Genomic DNA, 27289 nt, shown 5'->3' on the forward strand with positions numbered 1-27289 from the left:
ATGAGGCTGGATCTTGTCTTTCTGGTGGGCAGGTCCACGTCTGGTGGTGTGTTTTGGGGTGTCTGTAGACTTACTATGATTTTGGGCAGCCTCTCTGCTAATGGGTGGGGTTGTGTTCCTGTCTTGCTAGTTGTTTGGCATAGGATGTCCAGCACTGTAGCTTGCTGGTCGTTGAGTGAAGCTGGGTGCTGGCGTTGAGATGGAGATCTCTCGGAGATTTTTGCTGTTTGATATTATGTGCAGCTGGGAGGCCTCTTGTGGGCCAGTGTCGTGAAGTTGGCTCTCCCACCTCAGAGGCACAGCACTGAGTCCTGGCTGCAGCACCAAGAGCCTTTCATCCACAGGGCTCCTTAATTTGGGATGATTCGTTGTCTATTCAGGTATTCCACAGATGCAGGGTATATCAGGTTGATTGTGGAGCTTTAATCCGCTGCTTCTGAGGCTGCTGGGAGAGATTTCCCTTTCTCTTCTTCAGAAGGATCCCTTTAACGTCTGCATTGAGTTTAAATTGTCAGGGAACAAAGCAGAAACTAGACAACCAGGCAAGCGATGATGGTGATAACTTTGACCAGGGTGATAGCAGTGGGTCAATTCTAAAACTATTTTATGTTTTCCCTCTAAAAGCTAATACATTTTAAAAAAATTATTATTTGCTCCAAGAACCCCGCAAGTATGCCCATCGCCCTCCCCAGGGCCCCCTATAGCAATTAACTTGATTAAAACCCAAGGCACATTATTTCTTCCGTGGAAGATTCTACAGTGAAAGAGAACCAGATGCCCCCAAACCTTGACTACCCCAAGAAACCTGACCGGCCTTGAGTTACTATTTCCTGGTTGAATGAGTCAAGTCTCCAGGGTTATCTGCCCAGTGAATTTCATAAGCATTTCATCCACTTGAAAAAATTAAATCAAGAAACACGGCTATGCAAATGAAAGGCTCCAGCTGTCGAGATTTCCAGATGGACCCATTGTTTCATGGATTCTGTTGAGATCCCAAATTCTTTCTCCTTGCTGCCCTCAGTTCCAATCTAAAAAGTTCAAAGAAATTAATTATGTTTAAGAAGTATTTAAGTTACTTAAGGAGATTTTTTTAAAGTCTTTTGTAAAACAAATTTGAAATGTTTGATTGCCACCTCTAGTGAAGGCTTAAACTGGGTTGTCTATCGAAAGCCAAAATGCTACATGCTTTTTGAACCAGCATATTTGCTCTTTTGTGTGATTACTTCTTCCTGGAGATATTTTAGACTTACCCACTTAACACCTGATTTAGGATGGGAATAGACCCACTTACCCACTAAACACCTGATTTAGGATGGGAATAGAAAGAAAAATAAGACAGTGTTCCTCATGCACTGCTGATATGAGAAAGGTCTTCTTTCCTGACTACCTGAGTCTCTTTCAGAGAGTTTAAAGCTTTATTTTATACTTTCTTATAGACTCTAAGAACCACATAACTGCCTAAAGACAGAATCATGCATTTAACCACAGAATAGAATTCCATATTATATGGTAGTTTGTTTCTAGGGTTAAGCCCTAAAGTGTGAAGGTAAGTGAAAATTCTTGTATTAGCAAAATTACCTTTATTATTTCCCTTAAATTGCCCTGGAAGTATAGTATACATAGTTTTATGTCTTCAACTCCATATCGTAATGCTTTTGGATACTAAAATTCAAGAGCTGCAGGCTTGACTAATGGAAGAAACAAAGGGAATTCTATATATAAATCTGGCCTTTCAATCATCCTGTCTTTGAATTTTTAAGTGCCTGATATAGAAGAAAATATCGATTGGAATTCTGAAGCTTTCCTTCGGCAGGGTTCACTCCATTTTATTTTTTTATTTTTTTTTTTTTTATTTTTTTTTTTTTCATTTTATTTATTTATTTTTTTTTTTCATTTTATTTTAATGTTAAGCCTCTTTAACTTTAACACGTGCAAACGGGTTTATTTTTTGTTGTGAGAATTAAAGGAGAAACTGCAGGGGTCTTTTACAGGAGTTAAGTTCTTAAGTCAGCGCCTAAGTTAAGTGCCCTTTGATGTGGCTCTGCTGTCCTGAACAGTGCTGATCTGTCTACATCACCTTCCTTCCTGAATCTGTTTCTCTTTGCCCTGGGTTTTCTCTTTATTAAAATCTAAATATGTGAGCCATGGTGCTTTGTAGATATGCATGCAGTTTATAGGTTGCCAATTCTATTTTCCTAGGCTAAGTCAAATTGACAGATATTGTAAATGTTTACTATCCTTGTCATCATAGTAACTGCCACTGAAGGAACGAGCATTTGCAAATAGCATCTAGAACAACCTATTATCTACATGGACTCATTTCCCTTTGATGTAAAGTCAGGATTTCTGCATAAGCTGAATCAGTCACTACCATTACAATTTAAAATTAGAAGAGGTGTTATGCAAAAAGAAGCCACAGACTCAAGCCCAGAGTCAAATGAGATAGACTGACTTACACCCTGATGTAGGTGCTCCTGTTGCCACAGCCCTTTATAGGAGGATAGGTGCTCCCAAGTTCGCTTAAAATCACCAATGGCGAGTTGATGATGGCTGAAACTAGGTGATGGGTATTTGGGAATTTGTGACACTATCCTCTGTTCTTTATATAAATTTGAAACTTCCTGTAATAAAAAGTTAAGCATATATCTTATGGTCTTGTTGCATCCTATCCATAGTAGGAGCTCATGAGAAGCCCACAGCTCAGGCTCTGGGATCTGACTGGTCTGCCTTTGAATTCCAGCTCCACCACATAAGGCTGAGGGCTGAGTAACATCTCAGCCTTCCTGTGTCCTTGTTGGTGAGATGGGGATAACGATAGCATCCAAACCACGGCTTGTCGTAATAATTAAATAAGGTGCTACATGTCTAGTCCTGCCTGACACACAGCAAGTACTCAATGAAATCAACTATTGCTTCAGAAGTTAGGATAGACTGAAGGCTTTCCATCCTAGGTTTCTGATTCAATATTTGTTATTAAGCTCTCTGAGCCATTACACATAGGCACAAAAGTATTTTGCTTGAAAGTCCATTAAATGGAATTACTGGGAAAAATTATAAGACATTGCCTAAAAACATAGATTCTAGTGGTCACAGATTGTGGGTTTCAAACCTGACTTTGTCACTTACTAGCTTCAGTGATCTTGGGTGAATTAATTAACATTGCTTGTTTTGGTTTTTTTCCATCTATAAAAAGGATGTTTGCAAAGATTAGAGCTCAACACAGAGCCCTCAATAAATAGTTGCTATTTTTAAAATATATTCTTATCACTAATACTAATAAATGATAATAGCAGTCATTATATTCATTCATTTATTCATCAAATAATTGTTGAGTGTCTGTGCCATGCACGAGTCTAGAATACAGCGGTGAGCAGTACACATAAAGCACCTTCAGTCTTAGATAACAAACCAATCAATAGCTATGTAACAGATATCCAGTGATACATAAAGCTATAAAGCTAAAATAAAGCAGGATAAGTGGCGTGTAGAGTGTCCGATATGTTGAGGAGAAGGGTAGTGGGCTATTTTATATGGGCTCTGAGAAGCCGCCAGATAAGGGGACAGTTGAAGCAGAATTACTGAAAAAGCCTTGTGGCTCTTTGGGGGAAGGGCTTTCCAGGCAGGGGAAGCAGAAAGGACAGATGCAATGGCCCAGAGGAGGACAGGCATTACTTAGTCATAGGGGGTGCAGAGGGCAGGCTAGAGTGGTTGGAACAGAGTGAGTGGGGGGCTATGCTGATGGACAGGGTCGAGGGAGGCCACATCCTAAGGGCCTGAATGGTCATGAGAAGTTTGGGATTTTATTATCAGTGAGGGAATTATCCATGAGTTTTCATCAAGGAGTGCTATATCCAACTTGAGTTTCAAAAGATTTCATCCTGTGGCTGCCCAGTAATCGTTTGCAGGAGGGTAAGGACAGAAAGGGAAGCTTTTGCCATAATCCTGGCAACAGAGGATGTGGTATAGTGAGAACTGGATAGATTCTGGATATATTTTAAAGAAAGAGTAGAGATGATTATGGCTTGGAAGTAGAGATGATCGTGGCAATTGAGGGCTGCTACTAGTCACCCAACACCTGTGTGTGAATTACAACAGGGATATGGATAGATATTTTCTGCCGGATGCCCGAGAACCTGATGACACCTCTGTGTGGTTAGCAGAAGTGTCCGTTCCTCTCAGCAGACACATCCCTGTACCAGGGCATGGCAAGGCAGTGGGAAGGGGTGGGGAAGCTACTTGTTAGCACCCCCTTGCCCCAATGTCCCAGAGCCCTTGTGTAGGGCTACAACCCTGGGCTTAAGAGGGAAGACAAAAGAGGACTCCAAAATATTGGGCCTGAGCAACTAGAAGAACAAAATTGCCATTTACTGAGATGGAGCTCAGTTCGGGACATGTTAAGCTTGAGATGCATATTAGGTATTCACGTGGAAATTTCAATAGACAGTTGAATATATATGTCTTGCAAAGTAAAAGAAGTAGTTAGAACTGGGATATAAATTTGGGATTCATCAGCATATGAGTTATTATACTACATATATATGTTTAATATGTAGCATAATAATCATAATCATTTACAAAAATAATATAATGAGAAAGTTTTAAAAACAGTTCCTATCAGCACTCTTAAATCTTGTGGGTCCTTTTAATTTAGTTTTTGTTATTGTTGTGGTTGACATGTACTTGGGAAAAACATTCAAATGTTTTTCAAAACATTCAAAAAACATTCGAATCTTTTTTAAGAGATAAGGTGAAATGAGTCCACATGTTCACTACTTTACCTCCCATTTCTAGAGGTAACCACTGTTAACAGTTTCCTTTGTATCCTTCTAAAATTTTCTATGAATACAGAAATATACATAGATACAGATATGTGTCTATCTGGATATATTTGCTTTTTATAAAATTGTTATATGTACTATTTGCAACTTTTTTACAATTTTTGATAGATTTTTGTCAAATCACCCTCCACAAATGTCACACCAGTGTATACTCCCACCACCAGAGCATAGATTGCTTTTTTTCACCATGTCTTATCTAATACTGGACATGCCCAAACTTAATCATTGCCATTTGGTAGTTGAAAAATAGTACCCTCAAAATTTACATGGTTTTTTTCGTACGTGTATTGACCTTTTATATTTCTTTTTCTGTGAGCTGCCTTTTCAATGTCCTTTACACATTTTCCTAGTTTTTAAAATGGTTTGTATAAGTTCTTTGTGTATTAAGGAAATTAGTCTTTTGTCTGTGCTAAGCCGTTTTTCAAATAAATCGTGCCTTGAGTAATTGCTGCAGTAGAAAAACAGAAAGTGCAGGAGCCATAAGAGGAAACTTTGGCTGCTGACGACACTGGGGACAGGCTTTTCCTCTGTCTCCTTCTTTACTTCCCTCCACCAAATCCCCACCCCCACCATATCCTCATCTGTTTTCTTTCTTTTATTTCAATGTCCTTAGCCTTATATGTGTATTTACGTTTTTTTTAACCTTATAGACTTAGTAAAAATTACCTTTCGGACTTTTAGTTTTGTGTTTTAGTATGAAGCCTCCTAACTTTAATGCAGCATAAGACTTCACAATAGGTCTGAACTTGGCACTGATGTATGGAATATACTTCCGTAATTGGTTTTATGTTTTCGTTATAATCAATGGAGGAAACAAAGGAGAGAAGAGGAAGCATCAACTATGTAAAGACACTGTGCAAATCCGGTGCAATTTTATCTCTTCTCGTCTTCTCTGGAAGGCAGCTTTTATTGATCTCACTTATAGATGAGGAAACAAAGTCTAAGTGAAATTAAGAAACTCACCTAGGATCACGAGGTTGAAATTTAAAATGTTGGACTGTGGCAGAAGGTCACTATGCCTCTGTTGAATTACAAAGTCCACAGTGTTTTTAGTGGTTTTTTTCCCTCGAGGTTTAACAGAAAAGCCTCCTGAAAAAATATTCTGATTGTGTTAATAGGTTTAGGACTGAACTAGCAGATGAAAAAATATATTAATTCATTCAGCTATTAGTCTGCATTAGATTATTAGATCAATAGATATAAGAATACATTGATTTAGTACCTTTGGAATAAATTATTTGACAAAAGAGGAAGAACATGAAGAAATGCATATGTAACTGTGAGGTCTGTGCGTTATTTCCACCTAACTCTGGTTTTGCCTGTGTTTCCATAATTACTCCAAGCATCTTTCCGACGCGCTCTCTGGAGTGGTCTCCATGTGTGATCTGAGAGCCTCAGCCCCTCCCGTGGATTGTTGTGGGATTTAAGGTGAGCAAGCATTTGAGCGGTTGGTTTCTCCCTTGCAGGCCTACAATGGGCACCACCAGGCCTTGGAAGTCCTCCTGCAGTCGCTGGTGGACCTGGACATCAGGGATGAGAAAGGCCGCACTGCTCTGGATCTGGCTGCCTTTAAGGGACACACAGAGTGTGTGGAAGCGCTTATCAATCAGGGTGCATCCATCTTTGTGAAAGACAATGTAACCAAAAGAACCCCACTTCATGCCTCAGGTAGGTCTTGTCAAGAGTCTGGTTACGCTAGTTCTGTGGCCCACTTATAAGTTCAAGTAAAAGGGTGGCAGCATTTTCTTTCATCCCAGTTCTTAAAATATCTATTTTCTTTCTACATCAGACATGCCTACACTCTTCCAAAATGCTTTTGGCTTACTATCCACTTGGTGATAACTGGTATTCTATGGCCAGAGAGGCTCTGGCCTTCTTCTTTAAAGACAGTTTTTCTTTAGAGCAGTTTTAGGTTCACAGGAAAATTGAAAAGAAGGTACAGAGATTTTCCACATACCCCCTGTCTCCCACATGTGCATAGCCTCCCCCATGATCCACATCCCTCACCAGAGTGGAACATTTATGACAATGGATGAACCTACATTGACACCATAATCATCCAAAGTCCATAGTTTACATTAGGGTCCATTCTCGGTGTTGTACATTCTATGAATTTGGACAAATGTATGATGGCGTGTATCCATCCTTCTGCCCTAAACATGCTCTGTGCTGCATCTGGCCTTCCCCTTAACTCCAAAGAGAGTTCCGAACCTTTGGCCAATGGCAGTCACAAAACTTTCTGAAAAAAGGGCAAGATGTATTATGCTCTTCAGACAAATTACATAGAGTAAAATCACACAGCATTTCGAAGCACAAAATTAATGATATTTCACAGCTACTTCATAAAAGGAGTTGTCAGACAGCAATCTACTCGGTACCTTATTGTGCAGCCTAAACGGTACTTCTTCACTTTTGCTCTGATTCTTGATGCATCAGGTGTAACAATAGGGACTGTTAAAAAGTGCATGTATTTTTCAAGAAGTAAGTAATTTGCCTTTTCTGCGACTTTTCTTCAAGATACATAAAAAAAAAAAAAAAAACTGTGTCCATACACTTCTAGACATATACACAGATGTAAAGGTAATGTGGAAGAGTTTCTAGCTCAGCTAAGGCATAATCTCCTTCGGACTCAGGAATTCAATGATAATGGCCTTTGATCAGGAAAGCAGATAGCATCTTATAAAGGGAAATAACCATGAAATAATGGATGTATTGAGGAAGAAAAGGAGTGAAAGCAGTTTTCGAAAGACTTTATGATTCTTGTACTTGGGAAAATGTCCTTGGAATGTTAGATTTTGTGGAAGTATTGCCATCCACATCCCTGAATTTCCAAACCACTGAAGAAAAACAATATGGAGATTGAAAAACTCGGTGTTGCCTAATTATCTGGAAATGATTGTTCCTGGAAAAAACTTTAGCAATGTTTGGTATGGTTAAGTTATAAATTCTTATTTCCCATCATCACATTTAGTCTTTTTGGTATTTTTGGTATTTATAAGTATTATTATAAAGTTTGGTATTCTAGGCTTTCTTGGTATTAAAGTTTACATTTAGTTCTCCTTTTTAAAGAGTAGTTGCCTATTATTAAGGAAAGCATTGTGCTTTAGTTACCATGTACTTCCTGACAGTTACAAAGGGCCTGTTTTGATTGTGGAAAATCACCCTTGTGGACAGGTAAACAATGAAGAATAATCACCGTCACTCATTTGCCACTGTGATATTGGTTGCGGTCCAATGGAGCCCCCTAGTGGTCAAGAGGACTCACTCCTTTTGGGTTTCCCTCGTGTCATTCATTAAAAAGATGCAGGCTGTCATTTGACTCTGTTCTCCACAAAATGTCTGCTGTGCAGAAGCTTTAGCCTGTGCTTTGAGAATCTGCTTTTCCAGAATCTTTTCCAGCTCATTTGAGATGCCAATATTTTTGTTTGTTTCAAATCCTGGGAGTACTGTGAGGAAGAGGAACCAGGATGGATTTTAGAGGGTTTGGCACAGATAGTTGTAATGACAGTTGTGGTCTTTGAGCAGCATGAGAAATGGCTGTCACTCATAGTCAGGGAGAGGCTGAGCTAGTCTGAAACAAAGCTGGACTTGGCAGTGCACAGCTAAAGGAGATGGTAGCATCTTTTTGTTGGAAGGCAATTGCGGAAAAACATAGTTTGTGGGAAGCCGACGAGAATCCTAGGGTAGCTACACTTTTACGATAAGGGGGAATTATATTTACTGAGGGCTATTAGCTAAGTTCAAAAAGCTACTGTACACGGCCTCACCTCCCCCCCCCTCACCCCCCCCCCCCCCCAAAAAAAGACACACTACTGAAGAAATTGGTTTGCTCTCCAGCATCCTGGATGAGTGATATGAACTTAGATGACTTTTCCCCCCTTTTTCTGTTTAGGCAGAAATCAAAATCCTTGGAACCATTATGATTATGAGTATTTAAAGAATATCAAATTGCTCTAGAAAGAGGAATCAATCAAAATATGCTGTACCTCCATTTCACGAGCATTATAAAATACCACCACCAGTAGTATTTACCTATCAGTCCTCTGCTAATTATTTACTTTTGAGCATACATTAAACCCCTTGCATATTTCACCATTGGTAACAGATTTAATGTAATTTTTAAAACAAAAAGCAACACAGCAGCAACAACAATATTTCCACAAAATTTCCTCCTGAGGTACATAAATGGGATGTTGCTGAGCGTTCGCTGAATGAAATGTCTGCAAAATGCGGGTATTATTCCTGTAGTTAATTTGAGTGGTGTCGAGGAATGTGAGCTAATCCTAATACGTATTGTCCCTGAAAAATGTGTCCTTGTTAAATTAGCCTTCTCTCGTAACTGGCATGCAATAAAAAGGGCTGTAAAACGCAGCTCTTAGAAGAGCCTCTATCAACCTAACATAGCTGCATCTATTCCCTTCTCTCTCCACGTCCATAACGAGGTTAATGCAATGTATTTTATGGTGTTCTCATTGTTCAGAGAGGAGAGAAGGTCACGTTTGGAATTTTAAACACATTTGTTCCTATCCTACTCCCTGAATGGAAAGCCATGCCTTTTGTAAGGCTGTGGGTTCCATTTAGTGAGCTGGAGGAAAGTACCTCACCTCAAGGATTGTCGTCCCGGAGGGAGGTTTGCTTCCGGGCCCTGGGGCACTGCAGCTCCTAAAAGAAGCATCTTGCCTTGTGCTCGCCCTGCCCTGTGTGGGTTCTGCCCTGGCCGGTCAAGGCCAACCCAAGGTTGGGGCCACACTTCCTGCCCCTTGCCAGTCACTACCTGGGCAGCTGGGTGATGGAGGGGCAGGGTGAGGGCCTGCCACACCCCAGTCAGAGCTTGGCAGGGAAGGAAGCGGGGGACAGAGGCGATGGGGGGTGGGGTGGGGTGGGAGGCCGCCGGGAGAAGGCAGAGAAATGAAGGCTTTGATTTGAGGAACTCACATGGAGGAGTCCTCCAGCTACTGGGGGTCCATCTGTGAGTCTCCTGGGGGTGCCAATCAATGAGCAGTGAGCCAATGGCTCGTGTACACCTTGCTGGCTTGACGTTTTGCTTTAAGTCACCACTAATCAGTTGGGGCAGAATAACTGCTTCAACGTCTACCTCAGAATGTAAAATGGTGGGGAAAAGAAGTGAGATCTGTTCCCGTCTCCCTTCTTCCCCTCTTCTGCTCCCCTCCCCACTCCTCTTCCCTTCTGCCTTCTTTTTACAAAGGGCTAGAGGCAGGCTAGACACAGGATGATTATACAGAATTGAGAGGCTCTCTTAGAGGAACAGAAAGGATAACTGGAAAGTGGAGAGAGATGATCAGTCCCATAGGAGGAGATAAGACTGTCCTGTTTAGGGAAAAAAGCCTGTATACAGCAACCAGGGAAAAATGTTAGTTGAGGACCAAAGTGCCCTATAGGAAGAAAGGGGAAGATGGGTTGGTAACATACACATTGTGTGCTTTGCCCAGCAGCTGGCACGACCTGGAAACCTGGAGATGTCTGTTAGCAACAATTGAAAACCACCCATTTGAAGTCCCAGTAAAGTTCACTTTGGAGGGATATGTGTGGTCTGTTAAAAGAATGTCCATTATTTTCTTTTTCAGTAATTAATGGTCACACACTGTGTTTGCGGCTATTACTAGAAATTGCAGACAACCCAGAAGTGGTTGACGTGAAAGATGCCAAAGGACAGTAAGTGTTCATATGCTTGGGGTTGACATTTCAAATCACTGCAGGTGACTGGTTAATTTATTAAATAGCTAGGAGGGCTGACTGCTGAATTCTAGGTTGGGGGTATATATTGGGGTGAAATTCATGGATGAGGGTCCTAGAATAATGCAGTGGCTTTGCACTGGAGTGTATATCCAAGAAAAATGTGTGTGTGTGTATATCTCGATGAAAAACAGCCAACTTTTTATGTCTGTAGCCATGTGCTCTGGCCTTTTTAAAATATTCCCTCCTTTGTTCTTTTCTATCCATTTTTACCCTTTTCTGAAGCTGCTACAGTCTCTTTTTTTTTTTTTTTTTTTTTTTTTTGCGATACGCGGGCCTCTCACTGTTGTGGCCTCTCCCGTTGCGGAGCACAGGCTCCGGACGCGCAGGCTCAGCGGCCATGGCTCACGGGCCCAGCCGCTCCACGGCATGTGGGATCTTCCCGGACCAGGGCACGAACCCGTGTCCCCTGCATTGGCAGGCGGACTCTCAACCACTGCGCCACCAGGGGAGCCCTACAGTCTCATTTTTTAAATTAATAATGTAATAGGACAGACCTCAAGAAGTTATCTCCACTGTAAAAATCCTTCATATTTTTATCCTTCCTGAGTTTGTTTTTCCCAAGTATTTTCCATCTGTTAGCCCGTTCTCCCACCCAGTCTTCTCTTACAAGTAGGAAACACAGAGCAATAAAGCACTAGTGACTCACCCCAGATATATGAGTTCATGTTGAAAGCCAAAGCTGGAACCTCACCTTCTGGATCCCAGCACTTGGATCTTTCGTCTCTGGGCTTGTCTGACTTTTCTTTAAGGCAATGAAGCTTTGTTCAAATAAAATCTTGAGCCAAAGTCCGACGTAGAAAACCATGAAAGTAGAGCTGCCCTGATAGAAGCAAGAGCATCTCTTACATATACACACTCCTTACTCAATTGATATTTGGTCAGTGCTACATAGTTCTGAAAATGATGGAATTCAAATGAACATTTTGAGGTGGAATCTTCCTGTGCCCCACCCGTATTGATCAGTCCACTGCCGCCATTCCATGTGGCCATTAGAGACCAGAGGCAGATAGCTTGTTCCAAGTGACAGATAGCAAGTTGGGGACCCTCAGAAAATATCAAGCAATTGTCAAGAGGGGAGAGAGACTGAGAAAGAGAGAGACAGAGAGATGGAGAGAGGGAGATCCTCCCACTGGAAGTGGTGAGTATTTTTTTAATCTTTTTAAAAGCCTAATTTCCCTGTTTTCCTAGAACCCCACTGATGCTTGCAGTAGCATATGGACACATTGATGCTGTTTCGTTGTTACTTGAAAAGGAAGCAAATGTGGATGCTGTTGACATCATGGGCTGCACAGCTTTACACAGAGGGGTATGTGTATTTTCCTCAGCTTCAGTCAAGCAATTTCATAGTGAGCTTGTTTCTTCTCCCCCTGCCCATATGAATTTTTAGTAAGAAAATTGTTTCCTGAGATAACCAATTAACCTCAGTCAGCCAAAAAGAAATTACAAGATCTTTTGCAAAGGTAAAATAATGGCAGGTACTCTTAGGTCCTGCTCTTGAGTTATCGCATTTGATTGTGATAATAGATACATGAACACCTACTGTTGGTAGAATTGGTTCTTTCTGATTGCATGCACATCATAGGAGATTTGCAAAAATTTTTTTAAAGCACAAATAAGAAAATCATGATCTCTAGTAATCCCACCTCCTAGAGATAACCACTTTTTGGTGTATATATCACCAATCTTTTTTTCTAAATATAGATTTGTTTTAAATTTTAAAAAGAGAGAATACTGAAGATGCTATTTGGAACCTGCTTTTTCTTCTCCTAGTATATCAAGTACCTTTTTCCATATCACTAAATGTTTTCCTGCCCTATCATTTTTCATCCTCCACTGTGTACGGGTGTCATAATTTATTCCAACGGTTACCTAGTTTTGAGTAGCCGTGCTGTTTTTAATTGTTCTTTATACAGTGTAGGCCCATTCCCCACCTGAAATATGTATCCTGTGGGTAATTCTTCATACACACCTGCTGAACTGTTCTTTAAAGCATGTCAAATAATCCAAATGAAACAAAAGTAGAAATCAGAAAATTGCTATTTGAAGCTGATGCTGACCACCATGATCAATGAAAAGAAGAGAAACTATGAGCGGTTAACGCCATAACCATGGATCTTATTTCTTGGGTACTTCCTGTGGGCCGCACAGCAGGCTGAGAGCCTTTACAGATCTCATGAGTCCTCAAAACAGGCTGTGAGGTCCTTATTACTCTCCCCATTTACAGGTGGGTAAAGTGAGGCATAGAGAGACAAATTGACTTGTCCAGGTTTTATAAGAGGGAGCCAGAATTTAACTGACATCTTCCTGATTTTAAAGCTGATGCTTTCCACTACATCACGATTCCCTTTCATGGTTATGTTGGGAGAGTCAAGAGACGTTTCTAAAATGCTGGTGTTCACACAGACCTTTCTGTTATGAATCCTGCTAGGTTGTCCTGCCTCTCTCCTCCCAAGTAGGATAGAGTCTGTTTCCCTTAAGACCCCGGCGTATGTCCACTCACTCTGAGCCCAGCCTCCCTTAGCCAACTGCTTCGCTTCCTGAGTCTTCTCAGATTTGTGTTGTGTTTTTCATTGCGATGCATCAGATTATGACGGGACATGAGGAATGTGTGCAAATGCTGCTGGAACAAGAAGTGTCGATTCTGTGTAAAGACTCCAGAGGGAGGACACCCTTGCACTATGCGGCTGCTCGTGGCCACGCCACGTGGCTGAGTGAGCTGCTGCAGATAGCACTTTCCGAGGAGGACTGTTCTTTCAAAGATAACCAGGGCTACACGCCGCTGCACTGGGCTTGTTACAATGGTGAGTTAACTGTCATTGGGCTGAATTCCATCAGACTTCCTGCCCCAACACCACTGTGATCTCAGAGGAGGTGGGAACAAAGCGTCAAGCTGTAAACCAGGGTTTCCAATCTTTCTGCATTCAGATACCTCAAAAAAGATACCTTTTTATTTTTTTGATATTTTTCCCTCCGTGGCTACCATGATGCCATAATGGAGTGAAAATTCACTTTACTCTTTTTGTTGATCAGTAACCTGTAACTCCTAATCAGAACTTCTGATGAACTGAAATAGCCAGTTTTAATCAGGGTTTCTTCTCTATATGAGACAACCGGGGATCCTACAAGGAATTAAAATAATACAGCTAAAAACAACCAAAACAATATGATGTAATAATCTGTCACAATTGACAGCTGGTAGATGCATGATTTATCTTTCAGTATTTCCTTTTTATGTCTCACAGTCCCCATTTATTTAGTTACACTTGCTACTTAGGAGATTTAAAAATTTGTGTTTCGCTTATTGGAGTAGAAGAGTAAATGCATGCTAATTGTTACATTTCAAAAATACTGAGGCATCTAAGGTAAAATTGTCTCCATTCCCAAACTTACCTTCTGATGTAATTTGGTGTTTATCTTTCCTAATTTTCCCTTGAGGATGTGAATAAATACAGATGTATGTGCATCTATTTTTTTAAAACTAGAATCATGTAACAAATATCATTCTGTAACTTTTCTTGTTGTTGTGTACTTAACATTCTATTGCAGATATCCTTACAAGTCAATGTGTATCAGTATACATTGATCTTTTTAATAGTTGTGTATTTTGTATCAGATAAATAGGTATAGACATGCATGAGTCTGAGTGTGTAAACCAGAATTTAATATTTATTCAGCCAGATCCCTGTTGATGAACACTCAAATTGTTTTCAGGTTTTAGTCCTATTACAAACAGTGCTGCAGTGTGTGTGTTCATATTATGGACCTTATATTCTGTCAGATAAGTTTCCAGAAGTAAAATTATTGATGAGGGCTTGTATATTTTTTAATTTTAATAACTTATACCATATTACTTAGGTATATCATAATTTTTTACTCCACCAAACATGAACATAAAACTACTTTCCCAAACTTTTGTCAGCCCAAAATGATATCATCTTTTTAATTTTTGTCAATTTGAAGGGCAGATAAAAGGTATCTCATTTTAATTTGTGTTTCCTTGTCTAATAGTGTATTGATTTATGTATTTTCATTTCCTCTTCTGGAAATTACTTTTTCCTTCTGTTGCTCACTTTTTTTCCCATTTAGTTGTTTATCTTTTCTCACACATTTGTAGGAGCACCTTGTCTTAGGATATGAATCCTCTGTGTGTTCTGTGTGTTGCAAACGTTTTCTGTCAATCTACCGTTTGTCTTTGCTCCTTGTTGATGATGTCTTTTTCCATACAGAGATTTTTGAACTTTTATGTAGTTGAATCTGTCAGATTTTTCCTTTATGGTACCTGGGTTTACAGTCTTGCTTAAGAAGGTCTCCTACCCCTAAGCGAACATGAATATTTTCCCATATATTACTTATTCTGCTTTTGTTGTTTTATTTTTCCATTTTCAATTCTTCTATTAAAATTTGCACTCAGAAACTATGATTATTGGGTCCACAAAGGTTTTATGGTGCCTTAACTGTATCAATTTAATACCTTTCATTATGTTTTTATTACAGTCCTCCTTTTTTCATTGGTTCTGACCTCAATAAGAGTCAAATCCTCTACTTGTTCAACTTTGTTTTGCTCCCTCACTACCATTGGAGGATTGTGATTTTTTTTTTTTTTTTTCGGTACGCGGGCCTCTCCCGTTGCGGAGCACAGGCTCCAGACGCGCAGGCTCAGCGGCCCAGCCGCTCCGCGGGATGTGGGATCTTCCCAGACCGGGGCACGAACCCGTGTCCCCTGCATCGGCAGGCGGACTCTCAACCACTGCGCCACTAGGGAAGCCCGTGATTTCTTTTTTAATTTACCTGCTCATGGGCGAGGTCTCCCTAACCCCCATCGGAGTTAAGCTGTGAGAGCTATCTGGCACTGGAAAACCTACAGAAAGGGGAAGACGCAGTGAGAGTGTTGATTATAATGGCAGGTGGAAAACCTGCCACAAACCACATTTTCTCCCCTGGAGTTGGGTGGGGTAGGTATGGCAGGTCTCTCTGTTCTTAGGCCTCTCAAGGTACAAGCAGGGGAGAGGGAACAGTCCTCTCCTAAACAATTCACCTTTCCAGTGCAGTCTTCCAGGCCTGAGGTTTAAGCTCCCCTCTCCCCAGAATCTCCTTCTCTGAGCACTTTGAGATACTGAAAGTCGTTCAAGGATCCCCAGTCCTACCTACATAGACCTTTAGATTGAGATTCATATAGTCTCTAAGAAATGGTTTGGGTATGTGCTGCCCTAAGCTAGCCACTTTGGGGGAATTCATACTAATAAAGGGGTTGAAGTGTCTGGGACTGTTTGAGTGAGGGTTGGGTATAGTTGGAAAGCTAAACAGTATAACTTACATAAAGTTAGGGGATTTTTATATTCATTACTTCATATGCTTCTCCCTAAAAGCAGTTTCACCTTTTTTTCTTTATAGGTACAAGAAAGGTTTGATTTTATTTTAATACTTAACATTGTCCAATCTATATCCTTTTGGGGCAGATCGGAAGAGAACTCTAATTTAGCACTGAACTCGGCCAAGAAGAAGTTCCAGGGCAACAACCTATATTCCAAAGCCAACTAGCTTTACCTTCTTGCCGTAACCATTTAACATTGCTTCACAAAGCTCATTTAGGTCCTTTATCAAGTAAAGCTCCCGTCATCCTGTGACATCAATAGGGCATGTATTCCTGCTTTAAGTTTTCCTATGTAGGAAACTGAGGCTCACAGATCACATAACAGCTACGCTGATAGAGCTGGGGCCTAACTTAAATTCAGTTGACTTGAAAACTGTCATTTTGTTGAAAATAGTTATTCACATTCACTCATCTACTTATTAAAAAGTACTTATTGGGTACCTACTCTTTGCCAGGATCTATTCTTGGTGCCATTTGAAATACTCTATAGTGTTTTACAGTCAAAGCCCTTTCACTGGCATTATCTTAAATACTATTTTCTATCACTCACGTCTTCCCTTCCCTAGGGTACATAATTATAAGTGAACCTAATCATATGGGTGAAAGGGAAACTTTCTATTGTAAATATGGGCAAACTGAGGCATACCTATGTTAGGCATCTATCTATTAAGAGCTGAGAGTAACATAGAATTATTCTGCTTGTAAATGAGGTCTCTTCTCTTTCTCTCCACCAGACCATATGGCCTTCACCGTTTTATTTATTCATTATGTCTCAGAACACCTGTGAGCATAGTTAATAACATTTTGACATTTGGTGAATTCTATTCCATGGAGAATGAATGTTCAGCTAATTCAGGAAAATTCATAGGCCAGAATTCAATACTTAATGATAAAAATAGATTGAATTAAACAAAGTTTCTTTCTTGGAAGCTCCCTAAATTCTTTTGATTCCTTGCAGGTAATGAAAACTGCATAGAGGTACTTTTGGAGCAAAAATGTTTTCGGAAATTTACTGGTAATCCCTTCACTCCACTGCACTGTGCAATGTAAGTAGAAATGCTGGAAGTTAATGGTGTTGCTTGAATTCTTTAAACTACATGTAGAGAAATTGCCTTTCAGGGAAGGAGAAAGGTTTTAGATTATAGATAAGACCAATATATTACATTTCACTGCTAAAGGCAAAGAGGTCTGATAGCAAAGTGCAGTCCATAACGTTAATGATTTTCTAGGAAATTTTTGTGGAGTGCCATGGTTCCAAGGTGGCTCACAGACCATCTAGGGAAACTGCAGGAAGGGGTGGACTGAGGAACACAGCACACACCTCCTGAAGAGTTCTTCAGATATACCTCACATCTGTCTGACAAATTCTAAAAATAAGTTGGGGTTAACAACATATGCCTGTGGATGATTAGAAAGATATTCTGTACGAGTAAGACTTTTCATATATGGTAATTCTTCATAATGTTGAAATTCTTTTTTGATAAATGTAATTTTTGCTCCAGTCTCATAGTGTGAACCATTATTTAGAGAATACAGTGACATTGAGACAGACTTCCATGGTAAGCTTGGGGGGAACATGGTCACCTGGGCCTGTGTTCATCTGGGGGTCCATGTTCACCTGGGCAGTGATGGACAGCCTGGGGGCCCAAGACTTGGGAGTGCTTTGTCTTTGCCTCATCTCTGTGCTTCACATGAAGCTGGGTCATTTGATTGGAAAGACATTAGAGGTATAAAGTGGATCAAAAAAGAAGAGATAAGAGATTATGAGTAGGAGTGATTTTTAAATCTGAAGAAACATGTCTTCTTCACTTTGGTGTATCTCCAAAACACCTAACATGATGCCTTGTGTAAGTGGCGTGCAGTAAACTCCTTCCTGGAAGTAGGGGGTTCTGAAGAAATGCTAGCGGTTACAGAGTGTGTGCCTTTAGAACTGTTAAAATGATTAAAGAAGACTATTGAAGCAAACTTGATTTTACAGTTCATGAAGCAGGCAGTCTCCACTCTCAAGAGTTCAGAGAGCTGCAAAGTGGGGCAGGAGACAGGAAGCTTGTACAGGATAAAAAATAGGGAACAAGGAAGAGCAGGAATAAAACTAGCTGATTGGCTGGGGTTACGTATCTGGCTTTATTTGAGGTATCATAGGAATAGGGCAATCACCCATATAACTTGGCGCTCGTGGACTGGCTACCTAGATGGTCTGACCTCTAGGCAGATGGAACATTTACAAGAACATGAAAACTAAAAGTTAAGTTTCCTTTTGCAGACGTGGTTTCTCAGGATCAGCAGCACCTGGCCTACTGAGGAAAGGTTGATGCAAGATCATTTTGACAATTCCCCCTTTTGATCAGCCTCTGGCCAAGCAAGAGGTTTGAGCAAAGATGGTGTTGTAATTATTCTTAGTTACCATTGCCTCTTTGCATTTCGATATATATTTCACAGGAAATGATATCAGATTCATCATTCCAGTTGGAGAAAGACCATTTGTTGACTGATTGATGGCTGTGTACGCTCACCTAAAACCTTGAGAGAACACAACAGACCAGAGAGATAATTATTATTAATAATAGTAAAAGTATTCCTAAGGTTTGCAGGGCAATCTTAAGCCAGGGTCCCCATGAACCAAACCAGCTAGAATCAAATACGTCAAGAAATGATCCCAAAGAGGGACCTACTTCTTTAAGCCAGTTGGTCTCTTTTTATATTCCTTGCGACTCTGTCTCCATTTCCCCAGAATTGTTTATTCAGTGAGTTCGTTCCAGAGAAACTGAGGCATTAACAATCAGAGGGAAGTTTCTGTAGGCAAAACCACAGGATCACCAGCATTGTAGCAAATCCAACAGGTTGGAGGTTAGATTACCCCCCTTTGCAATGGCCTGACGTATGTGAACAATGATATATCTTTCCAGGCAAGGGCAAGGCAAAGGTGGATAAAAAAATTGTAAAGACCTCCATGGTGTAAGAATAAGGAAAAGGATGGCCAGAGAGGGGAAGAGGAATGGAAAGAAACATTCTTGATCCAGCATCTTGGGAGGAAGCAGTTTATTTCGGTGTTAGCTCCTTCTGGTCAATTTGATTTTGAGGTCTCTGGCATTTGCCGAGGACTAGGTGTCAGGTGGAACCTTCTTCAGTTTTGAAATATGCACTCAAAGTTCAACACTTTGTAATTTGGCAGCAGCGTCAGGGGTCAGGAGTACTTGGTAGGGTCTTTTCCATGAATCTCTTTTGCAAAAGCATCAGAGTAGAAGAATTAACTGTCTACAAATGACAAAAGACTTAAAAATGCCAGTGGTTAAAGATCTGATGAGAGTTCATTATAATGGAATTAACAAGAAAATTTGGTTATTTCTGTGACACACAACATTTAACTGGAATAACTGGATAACTGGAATTATGACTGATAACATTATACCAGGACATAGCAGGTTTTTAGGAATTTTATACAATTTCTGGAACACATATAGATAACATAGACCCCTACAAATATAACCTAAGAAGGTTAAACATCACTTCTTATTTGACAATGCCTCCTATGTAATTTAACATGTCAACTAAGCATAATTAGTTTAACATTTCTCTTTTGATAAGGAAAGAGAACAAATCTTTTGAGATATTCTAGGGGCCCTGTGGAAAAATCCCAAAGTTCGTTTAAGATTTTATTTAGAATTTAATTTTAGGAAGTTTATCATAATATCAAAAGCTTTTAAAATGTTTGATCAAATAGGATCATAGGTCACTGTGAAACAATACTTAATTATCCATTTAACCAAAGTGACAGTTAAAGACTTCAAAGGCAAATATAGAACATTACATAGCAGTTAAAAACAAAAACAAACACAAACCTTAGTTCTGTTAATATTGAGAAGACTGGTTTTTCTTAAGTAAGACCGGGTAAAGTCAGTGTGAAGCACAGTAAATTATTTTGGTGAAACACAAAATCCTTGCTTTTCAGGCAGATTATTTAAAAGGTAAAGAAAAACCTTTGTTTATAATTTCTTATTAAGAGCACACCAATAATCTTTAAAAAAAAAAACTTTGTCTTTTTAACAGAGAGAAAACCAAATTCTAATTTTGCTTTACTGTACTTTTGATATTAAAACTCATTTTTTATGGTAGTGTACATACGGACATATGTACACTACCAAATGTAAAATAGCTAGCTAGTGGGAAGCAACCGCATAGCACAGGGAGATCAGCTCGGTGCTTTGTGAATACCTGGAGGGGTGGGATAGGGAGGGTGGGAGGGAGGGAGACGCAAGAGGGAAGAGATATGGGGACATATGTATGCGTATAACTGATTCACTTCGTTATAAAGCAGAAACTAACACACCATTGTAAAGCAATTAAACTCCAATAAAAAAGTTTTTTAAAAAAAGAGGATCATAAAGATTAAAAAAAACAAAACAAAAAGGCCTCATTTTTTAAAAATTTAAGTCTATTCCAATCTTAGCCAACTCAACCACATGTAAATTTTCTTTTCCAAGATTCCTTTCCACAAATCTTCTACAACTTTCTTACATCCAGTCAGATTTTGTCCTATTTTTCCAATTCTGGAATAACCAGTCATTTTACTTTAAGACAAAGTTACTTTCTCTTTTCCCTTACCAAAACAAAATAAAATGAACAAACGATAACAAAAATGTCCTTCATACGTTTTCTTATCCAAAAAATATATTCTGCTTTCCTACCTACTTTTCATATACAGTTGTTTTCTTTCACCCTTATTTCTAATTAGTTTTAATTGACTAAAATTATTAACCCTTAGAATCCTTAATTTTAAATCTTAAAACTAAGAAATAAGCAATTGTGGTCTGTGTTACACTAGTACTCTGTGGATTGGCAAATATATGAATACACTTCATAATTTTTAAAGTATATTCTTCCTTATAGTAAATTTTTCATCATGGCACAAAACATGTTTACTAATAGAACCAAATATCTTAGGTCCTCTGTAAAAGGAAGCCAAAAGTGGATAAACTTATGTTGAGTAAGTTTCAGTATTTTGTCTTATTTGGAAATGATCTAGATATTCAATGAACATCCATTATTTAATTTATCTCAGTGTAGCTTTAAGGTTTCAACTTACCAAAAGCATTTTGGAAACTATTTAAAGTAGACATACCATAAAGCATACTTGTTGAAAAGTTCATTTATAAACTTTTATCTTACTTACATCTATTTAATTTACAGTTCTTAACAATTATGTTTAGATTACTCATGAAAATTTCATGAGACATTAAACAACTAACCATCATCTTAGGTTATTTTTCTTGCTGACAGATTCTGTAACAGAGATAACATGGGCTTACTTGACTTTTAGTAAACCTAGGTAGAATAAAAGTTGTATGTCTGCCTTATATTTAATTCTGATAAGTCTAAAGACATGCCTGTTTTAATTAAACCAAGGATTTGCATAAAACCTTCTAGGACAATCTTTTTTCCAGTTTCCCTGTTGATTGCAAATGAGACACCAATCTCTGGTGTTTTGATGACCCTGCAATGGTGTTTTAGGTTTTTGCCCTTGGAATTGTTGCAGCTATAAGGCCAGTAACTTTGAGAAGACTTTTGCTTATGGTCTTGTAGCCTCTTCAGAATGGAAAGGCAATTCAGGTAGAGGATCAGTAGACCCTGAGTACTCAGGTAAAGGAGGGCAGAGGGGTGTAGTAGGGTCACATTTGTCTTATAGTCTTTTGTTTTAGGTACCTCTGCATCTTTAATTTTTCATTAGCCTTTTGCAATAAATCTTTCAGTAAGGCTATTTTGGAATCTTGAAGCCTTCTGGGGGCTTCTGCATACCGATTAAAATAAGTATTCCATTCTGTTTGTTGATTTGGGAACCCTTGCTTTCAAGTGCACTTCTTAAACGAATCATCTTGTCTAACTGGAACATATAGCGTCTAGGACCACAGTTCTTAGACAAAATAAGCAGGTGTGCTGGAAGGTAGAGCACTCAGTGTTTTGAAACTTGAGGATTCTATTTCTTTAGCTAAGGCTGAGTTTCTTGGAGCCAAATAAATACCTAAGAGATGTGCTGCTGGGTTGGGGATTTTGTGGTGTTTTACAACGTACTTCATAGCATAGAAATTTTCTTGAGGTTTTTGGGTGACCTAGTGTCAATCTAAACCATTCCATGACCAGCTTAACCCAGCACAGGAGAATTAGATTTAGGTGCCAGCCCTCTAGCAGCTTTTCAGTGCTTGATCCGTGCCCACCAGTTTTGAGGCTTTGGCTTCTGAGATTCTCATTAACGATAGATCTATTGCTCTTTTCACGAGAAGATTCCTTTATCGTGGCAGATGCTCTAATGGCTTTCAGTGGTCTAACTTGTGCCCACTGAGATGTTGATGTGCCATTGGTCAAGACAGTCTGAATCCCTTATCTTATTTCCCCATGTCCCCCAGTGGTTTATGCTATGGAAACTCTCTGGAAACTTTAATAAACCCTTTCTTTTAATAATTTTTGGGTAAAGTTTGTTTGGATTGGAAAGCTGCACGCAAGTGAGCAGAGCTCAAGTCTACGAGTGACTTACCCGTGGCCCTCAGTAATGACAGGAGGAACAATGAACTCAGAGGGTTCAGCAGGCACCTTGCCTGTGTGTCTTTCTTGCAGGCATTTAGTAGTCAGCTTTGAATCTCATTCCCATCGGCAAAACTGTTAAAATGATTAAAGAAGACAATTTAGGTGATACAAAGTTTATTTAATAGTTCCTCAGGCAGGCAGTTCTGAGAATTCTTGAGAGTAGAGACGACCCACTTCATAACGTGTTAGAGAAAGTTTATTTGTATGACCTAAATTGTCTTCTTTAATCATAAATTAAACACAGACCGCAGATATTTGCATCAGTTGTTTTTTAATGCGTCAGATTATTAAACATATAGTGCATAGGAAGATGGAGTAGGAGGGGATATATAATTTTTTAGAGAGCAAGATTTTAAAATTTGAAATCTATTTTCATTTTAGAATAAATGATCATGAGAATTGTGCATCATTGCTACTTGGGGCCATAGATTCCAGTATTGTCAATTGTAGAGATGACAAAGGCAGGTAAGTGATCCTAGGATGGCATGGCTCTTGTCTTGATGAATCTTAGTCTGCTTTGTGGTTGCAGGGTGGCCAAACGTCTATGTTTTTTTAATTGAAAAAGTAATATAAAAGCATGGTTTTAAAAATTAAGTATAATAAACGATATATAATTTAAAGAAATTACCCTCTTAGCCCAGAAACCCCAGCCTCTTCCACTGAGAAATCCACTTTAAACTGTTCTCTCTAAATTTTTATATTCTCCCAGATATTTTCTAGACATAGCTACAATATATATGCTTCTGTTCTTTTTATGCAAATGAGAACATTCTGCAGAAATGCTCTGCTTTCAGCATATCTTGGAGATCTTTCCATACCAGAACATATGTTATTTACCATGTTCTTTTCAAAGCTGCATATCATTCCATTGACTGGATATGTTATAATTTAATCAGCCTGTTCTGCTTTGAAGAATATTTGGTTGTTTCAAAACTTTGGTATTTTAAAGAGTGGTGCAGTGAACAGTCTAGTACATTTGTCTGTTCACATGACCAAGTGTATCTGGGGGATAAAGTCCTAGAAGTGGAATTTTTTGGTTCAAAGGTCATAGTGTTTAATTTTGATAAATCATGCCGAATTGTCCTCCCAAAGGAATCAACTATTCACGTTAAATGATGTAGGCTTTTTTAAAAATAGCCAACTGTCTACACATTTAAGGCTTAATTTTGGAAGTATGTTTATCAAAGATGAGAGAGAAATCACTGGAACTCAAGATTAAAGGGTCTGTAAAGATGCTAATTGTATTATCAGGGCCGCTTCCTATACCCCCCAAATCTGGTGGTGCTGTTCACATCGGTGACACTTCACTGTCCACCCCGAATGGCCTTTGGGGAACCTGATCACCATTTCTGTAAGCTGATAAGTTTTAAATCCCTAAGACGATACCACGCACATGTTTCTCAGGCATATATAGAAAGAGAGTGTGTTTACAGCAAGTTAAAATCATACTTGTTTTAAATCGTTAGGACACCACTTCATGCAGCAGCATTTGCTGATCATGTGGAGTGCTTGCAGCTTCTTCTGAGACACAACGCTCAAGTGAACGCAACAGACAATTCAGGGAAAACAGCACTGATGATGGCTGCTGAGAACGGGCAGGCCAGCGCTGTGGGTACGTGCTTGACTTGTGGACTTCGAGTTTATGCCTATCCAAAACCAAAGGCATGGAAAATCGAGCAATTGGTCATCCTCTTGGTTTATACAAGTGAAAAAAGACCGACGTTTTATTTAGGCCACCTGATCTACCTGCTAGTCATCTTCAGTCCCCTGTTAACTTGGTTATTGATGGATTTTGTCAAACCGAGCCAACCTTTCCACGGTGAAATCTCTCAACATTTAGAAACCAAATAGAACAGGATCATTTTATCTGGAAATAACAAAATTGTAAAGGGAATTAAAATTAATGCCTATGGACCTTGGATTTGAATAGAATAGCTATGGCAGTAAATTGCTCCTTTTTTCTTCAATAATATTAAATATGATTATGTGAGCTGTACAAATTTAAATGTGTTATTGTTTTGGTAGTAACTTCTCCAAAATGCATGTAATTAACGTGTAGTCTGAGTAACTTTCTTTTGGCTTTTTCTGCAGATATTTTGGTGAACAGTGCCCAGGCTGACCTGGCTGTAAAGGATAAGGACTTGAACACACCCTTACATTTGGCTAGTAGTAAAGTATGTAAATGAATTTGAAACACTGTTATTTAGAATAATAATAATAATGATAATAACAATAATACCTAAATCTATCTATCTTAGAAGCGTGTATCGTGGCTCTTAATTAAGATGTCTGTTGTCACTCTCAGTGGAACTGAAAGGGGGAAGCAAAGGGTAGACGCACACAAGGGTTGAAGGGCTATGCCTTTCATGGCATTTGCCACTTGAAGTCTTGCCACAGTCTGGCTTGATGCTGCCACTGTATTTGTCTTCATGGTTGTGTCACCACATTTTGCTTTTAAACACAGGTTAGGAGCTCAGTTATCAGTTCCACATGCTTTCATTTGGTTCCACTTGAACACATTGTAATAACACAGCCAAAAAATACTCTCCTATGAGGCAAATAAATGTGCTCATGTATGCTTCTATTCTCCCCTTTTTTCTGGTGCGTAGTTCAATGCAAAGAATGTGCTTGTTTTTTTTAATAGCATCGTGTTCACATGTAGCTCAAGGTTCCTGCTTCTGTAAAAGATAAATGTATGATTTTATGAGAGTGGGATCATACTGTTTGACAACCTGCTTTTGTTACTGAATCATATATTATGAATATCTTTCTTTTAGACATCATATATTATAGTGTTTTAGAAGATGTGTGGTATTCTGCCTTAGGGCTATGCCATCCTTTATTCAACCCATCCCCTATTGTTAAACATTTACTTGTTTTCAAATATATGCTGCTATAAATGATGCTAAGTGTAGATAATAATAATCTAAATAAATTCCTATTTATGAAATTAGTGAGTCTAAGGCTATGAACATTTTTAAGACCAAATTGCCCCATAATAAGGTTACAACCATTTACCCTCCTCCAGCAGTACATCAGAATGAAAACTCCATGGACACTTCTAAAATTATCTTTAAGTGTCTCTCTTATAAGGCATTATAATATGATGCCAGTTATCACCAGTGATGGTGGTTTGTTTCAATATAGTTGTAGTATTAAAGGTGTTATCTATACCCAGTGGTACCAGAAGTCTCAGCTATTCCTTTCATTGGTTGCATTTTCTCATTTCATGCTCTGAGAAGCCTTTGGAAACCACAAAATGTGCTCAGGTTCATGAAATTCATTTCAAGGTTTGTGTTTTTGTGAGTATAAGTACAGTGCTTCCCAGACTTTATTGTGCAAATGAATTGCCTGAGGATCTGGTTAAAATACAAATACTAATTTAGGAGGGCTGGATGGGAGCCTGAGATTCAGCATTTCTAACTCCCAGGTGAAGCTGATGTTGCTGGTCTGTGGGCCACATTTCGAGTATCAAGGGTTTAAGAAGTGGCGACCCCTTAACAGGGCACTAGGCCTGAAGTTGTGAAAGTGTCTCTGATTCATCAGTTGATTTTTAAAAAGTTATCAACCATCATTAGTCATAAGATAACAGAGGTATCTTCTGGATGAGGAAGAAAAGAATGACCTTTCCTGAAAAAGATTCTCTTCATAATATAAGGCAGCCAGTGATGATGAATGATACAGGTAACAGATACAATGGGAATTCCAGTGATGGGATCACTGACGTGGTATTTGAAGGCTTGAGGAAGGATATGGGACTTGACTTGTGTTTAAAAAGCATTGTTGAAGAATTTAAAGGACACTCCTAATTCTACTCTCTGTTTACCAGCTGACCTAGCTGAGCTAGCTTCTGCTTCAGCTCTCTGGACATTAATTATAAAAGCTATCTTAGAAATAACAATATTTTAGATCAGATTTATATTCATCAAGTCCTAATAGACCTTATTTAGAATCTTTGAAAATCTAAGGCTGTTTAACCATTTGCTTTCAGAAGAAAAAAGAATTACTCAGAAAATAGCCTATTTTGTTATTAGACGGGGCATACATTTTAACTTTAAAGCATAATGAAGTGATTCTTCCAGAACTTTTCTGTATCTCTGTCCCATGTTTTCTTATCTTTTTTTTTTCATTAGGGTCATGAAAAATGTGCCTTGTTAATACTTGACAAGATACAAGACGAGAGCCTTATTAACGCAAAAAACAATGCACTGCAGACGTAAGTGTGGCTACTGAAGTTTGACCAAGTCCCAGATTCATAGTCATTTATTCAACAAACAATAAGAATTTGCTGTATGCCAGGCTAGAGCTGGGAGCACAGTGGTGAAAGGCACAGACCTGTCTTCTCCTTTGTGAAGTTTAAGGTCACATAAACTACAAATGGAAAACAAGTTTTATAAATCAGGTTCCCAGAATACATTTGAAGCATTTCTAAGCTATTTTCTTAATTATATTTTAATATAATTCAGTGTAATCCTTACCGTGAAAGACCCGAAAGCTGCTTCATTTTCCATTTTGGGAAATTACCTATGCATTCGTTTTAGGGGCAAAGGAATATTAGGATTTTTTTTCATTAAGATTCTTAAGCAGCATAGCAGAATATATTGGGTATAATATTATTCTTTAAGGTATTCTAAATTCAATAAAACATCATTTAGTGCCTTTAGTAATAACAAGGAGGTTTAAGATTATGTAATATGGGTGATCGTGATACCAGTCATACCGATGAACTGTGTGAAACAGTGATTCA

General features: G+C 38.9%; 1 protein-coding gene across 4 annotated transcripts in view; it reads left to right on the top strand.

The window, feature by feature from the left end:
* The window catches only part of ANKRD44 (ankyrin repeat domain 44), a 320445-nt gene that overhangs the window by 286094 nt on the left and 7062 nt on the right, over positions 1-27289 (top strand). For all 4 annotated transcript variants that reach the window (XM_027125234.1, XM_027125206.1, XM_027125223.1 and 1 more), the window contains exons 18-26: positions 6305-6506; positions 10424-10511; positions 11784-11901; positions 13180-13396; positions 16925-17012; positions 22924-23007; positions 24009-24154; positions 24634-24716; positions 26676-26758. In XM_027125234.1, coding sequence (XP_026981035.1) covers positions 6305-6506; positions 10424-10511; positions 11784-11901; positions 13180-13396; positions 16925-17012; positions 22924-23007; positions 24009-24154; positions 24634-24716; positions 26676-26758 — 1109 coding nt within the window. The remainder of the gene's footprint in view (positions 1-6304; positions 6507-10423; positions 10512-11783; positions 11902-13179; positions 13397-16924; positions 17013-22923; positions 23008-24008; positions 24155-24633; positions 24717-26675; positions 26759-27289) is intronic.

Source organism: Aethalodelphis obliquidens, unplaced genomic scaffold, assembly GCF_003676395.1.
Source record: "Aethalodelphis obliquidens isolate GAN/ISIS:26980383/991018 unplaced genomic scaffold, ASM367639v1 scaffold2, whole genome shotgun sequence".
NCBI lineage: Eukaryota > Metazoa > Chordata > Mammalia > Artiodactyla > Delphinidae > Aethalodelphis > Aethalodelphis obliquidens.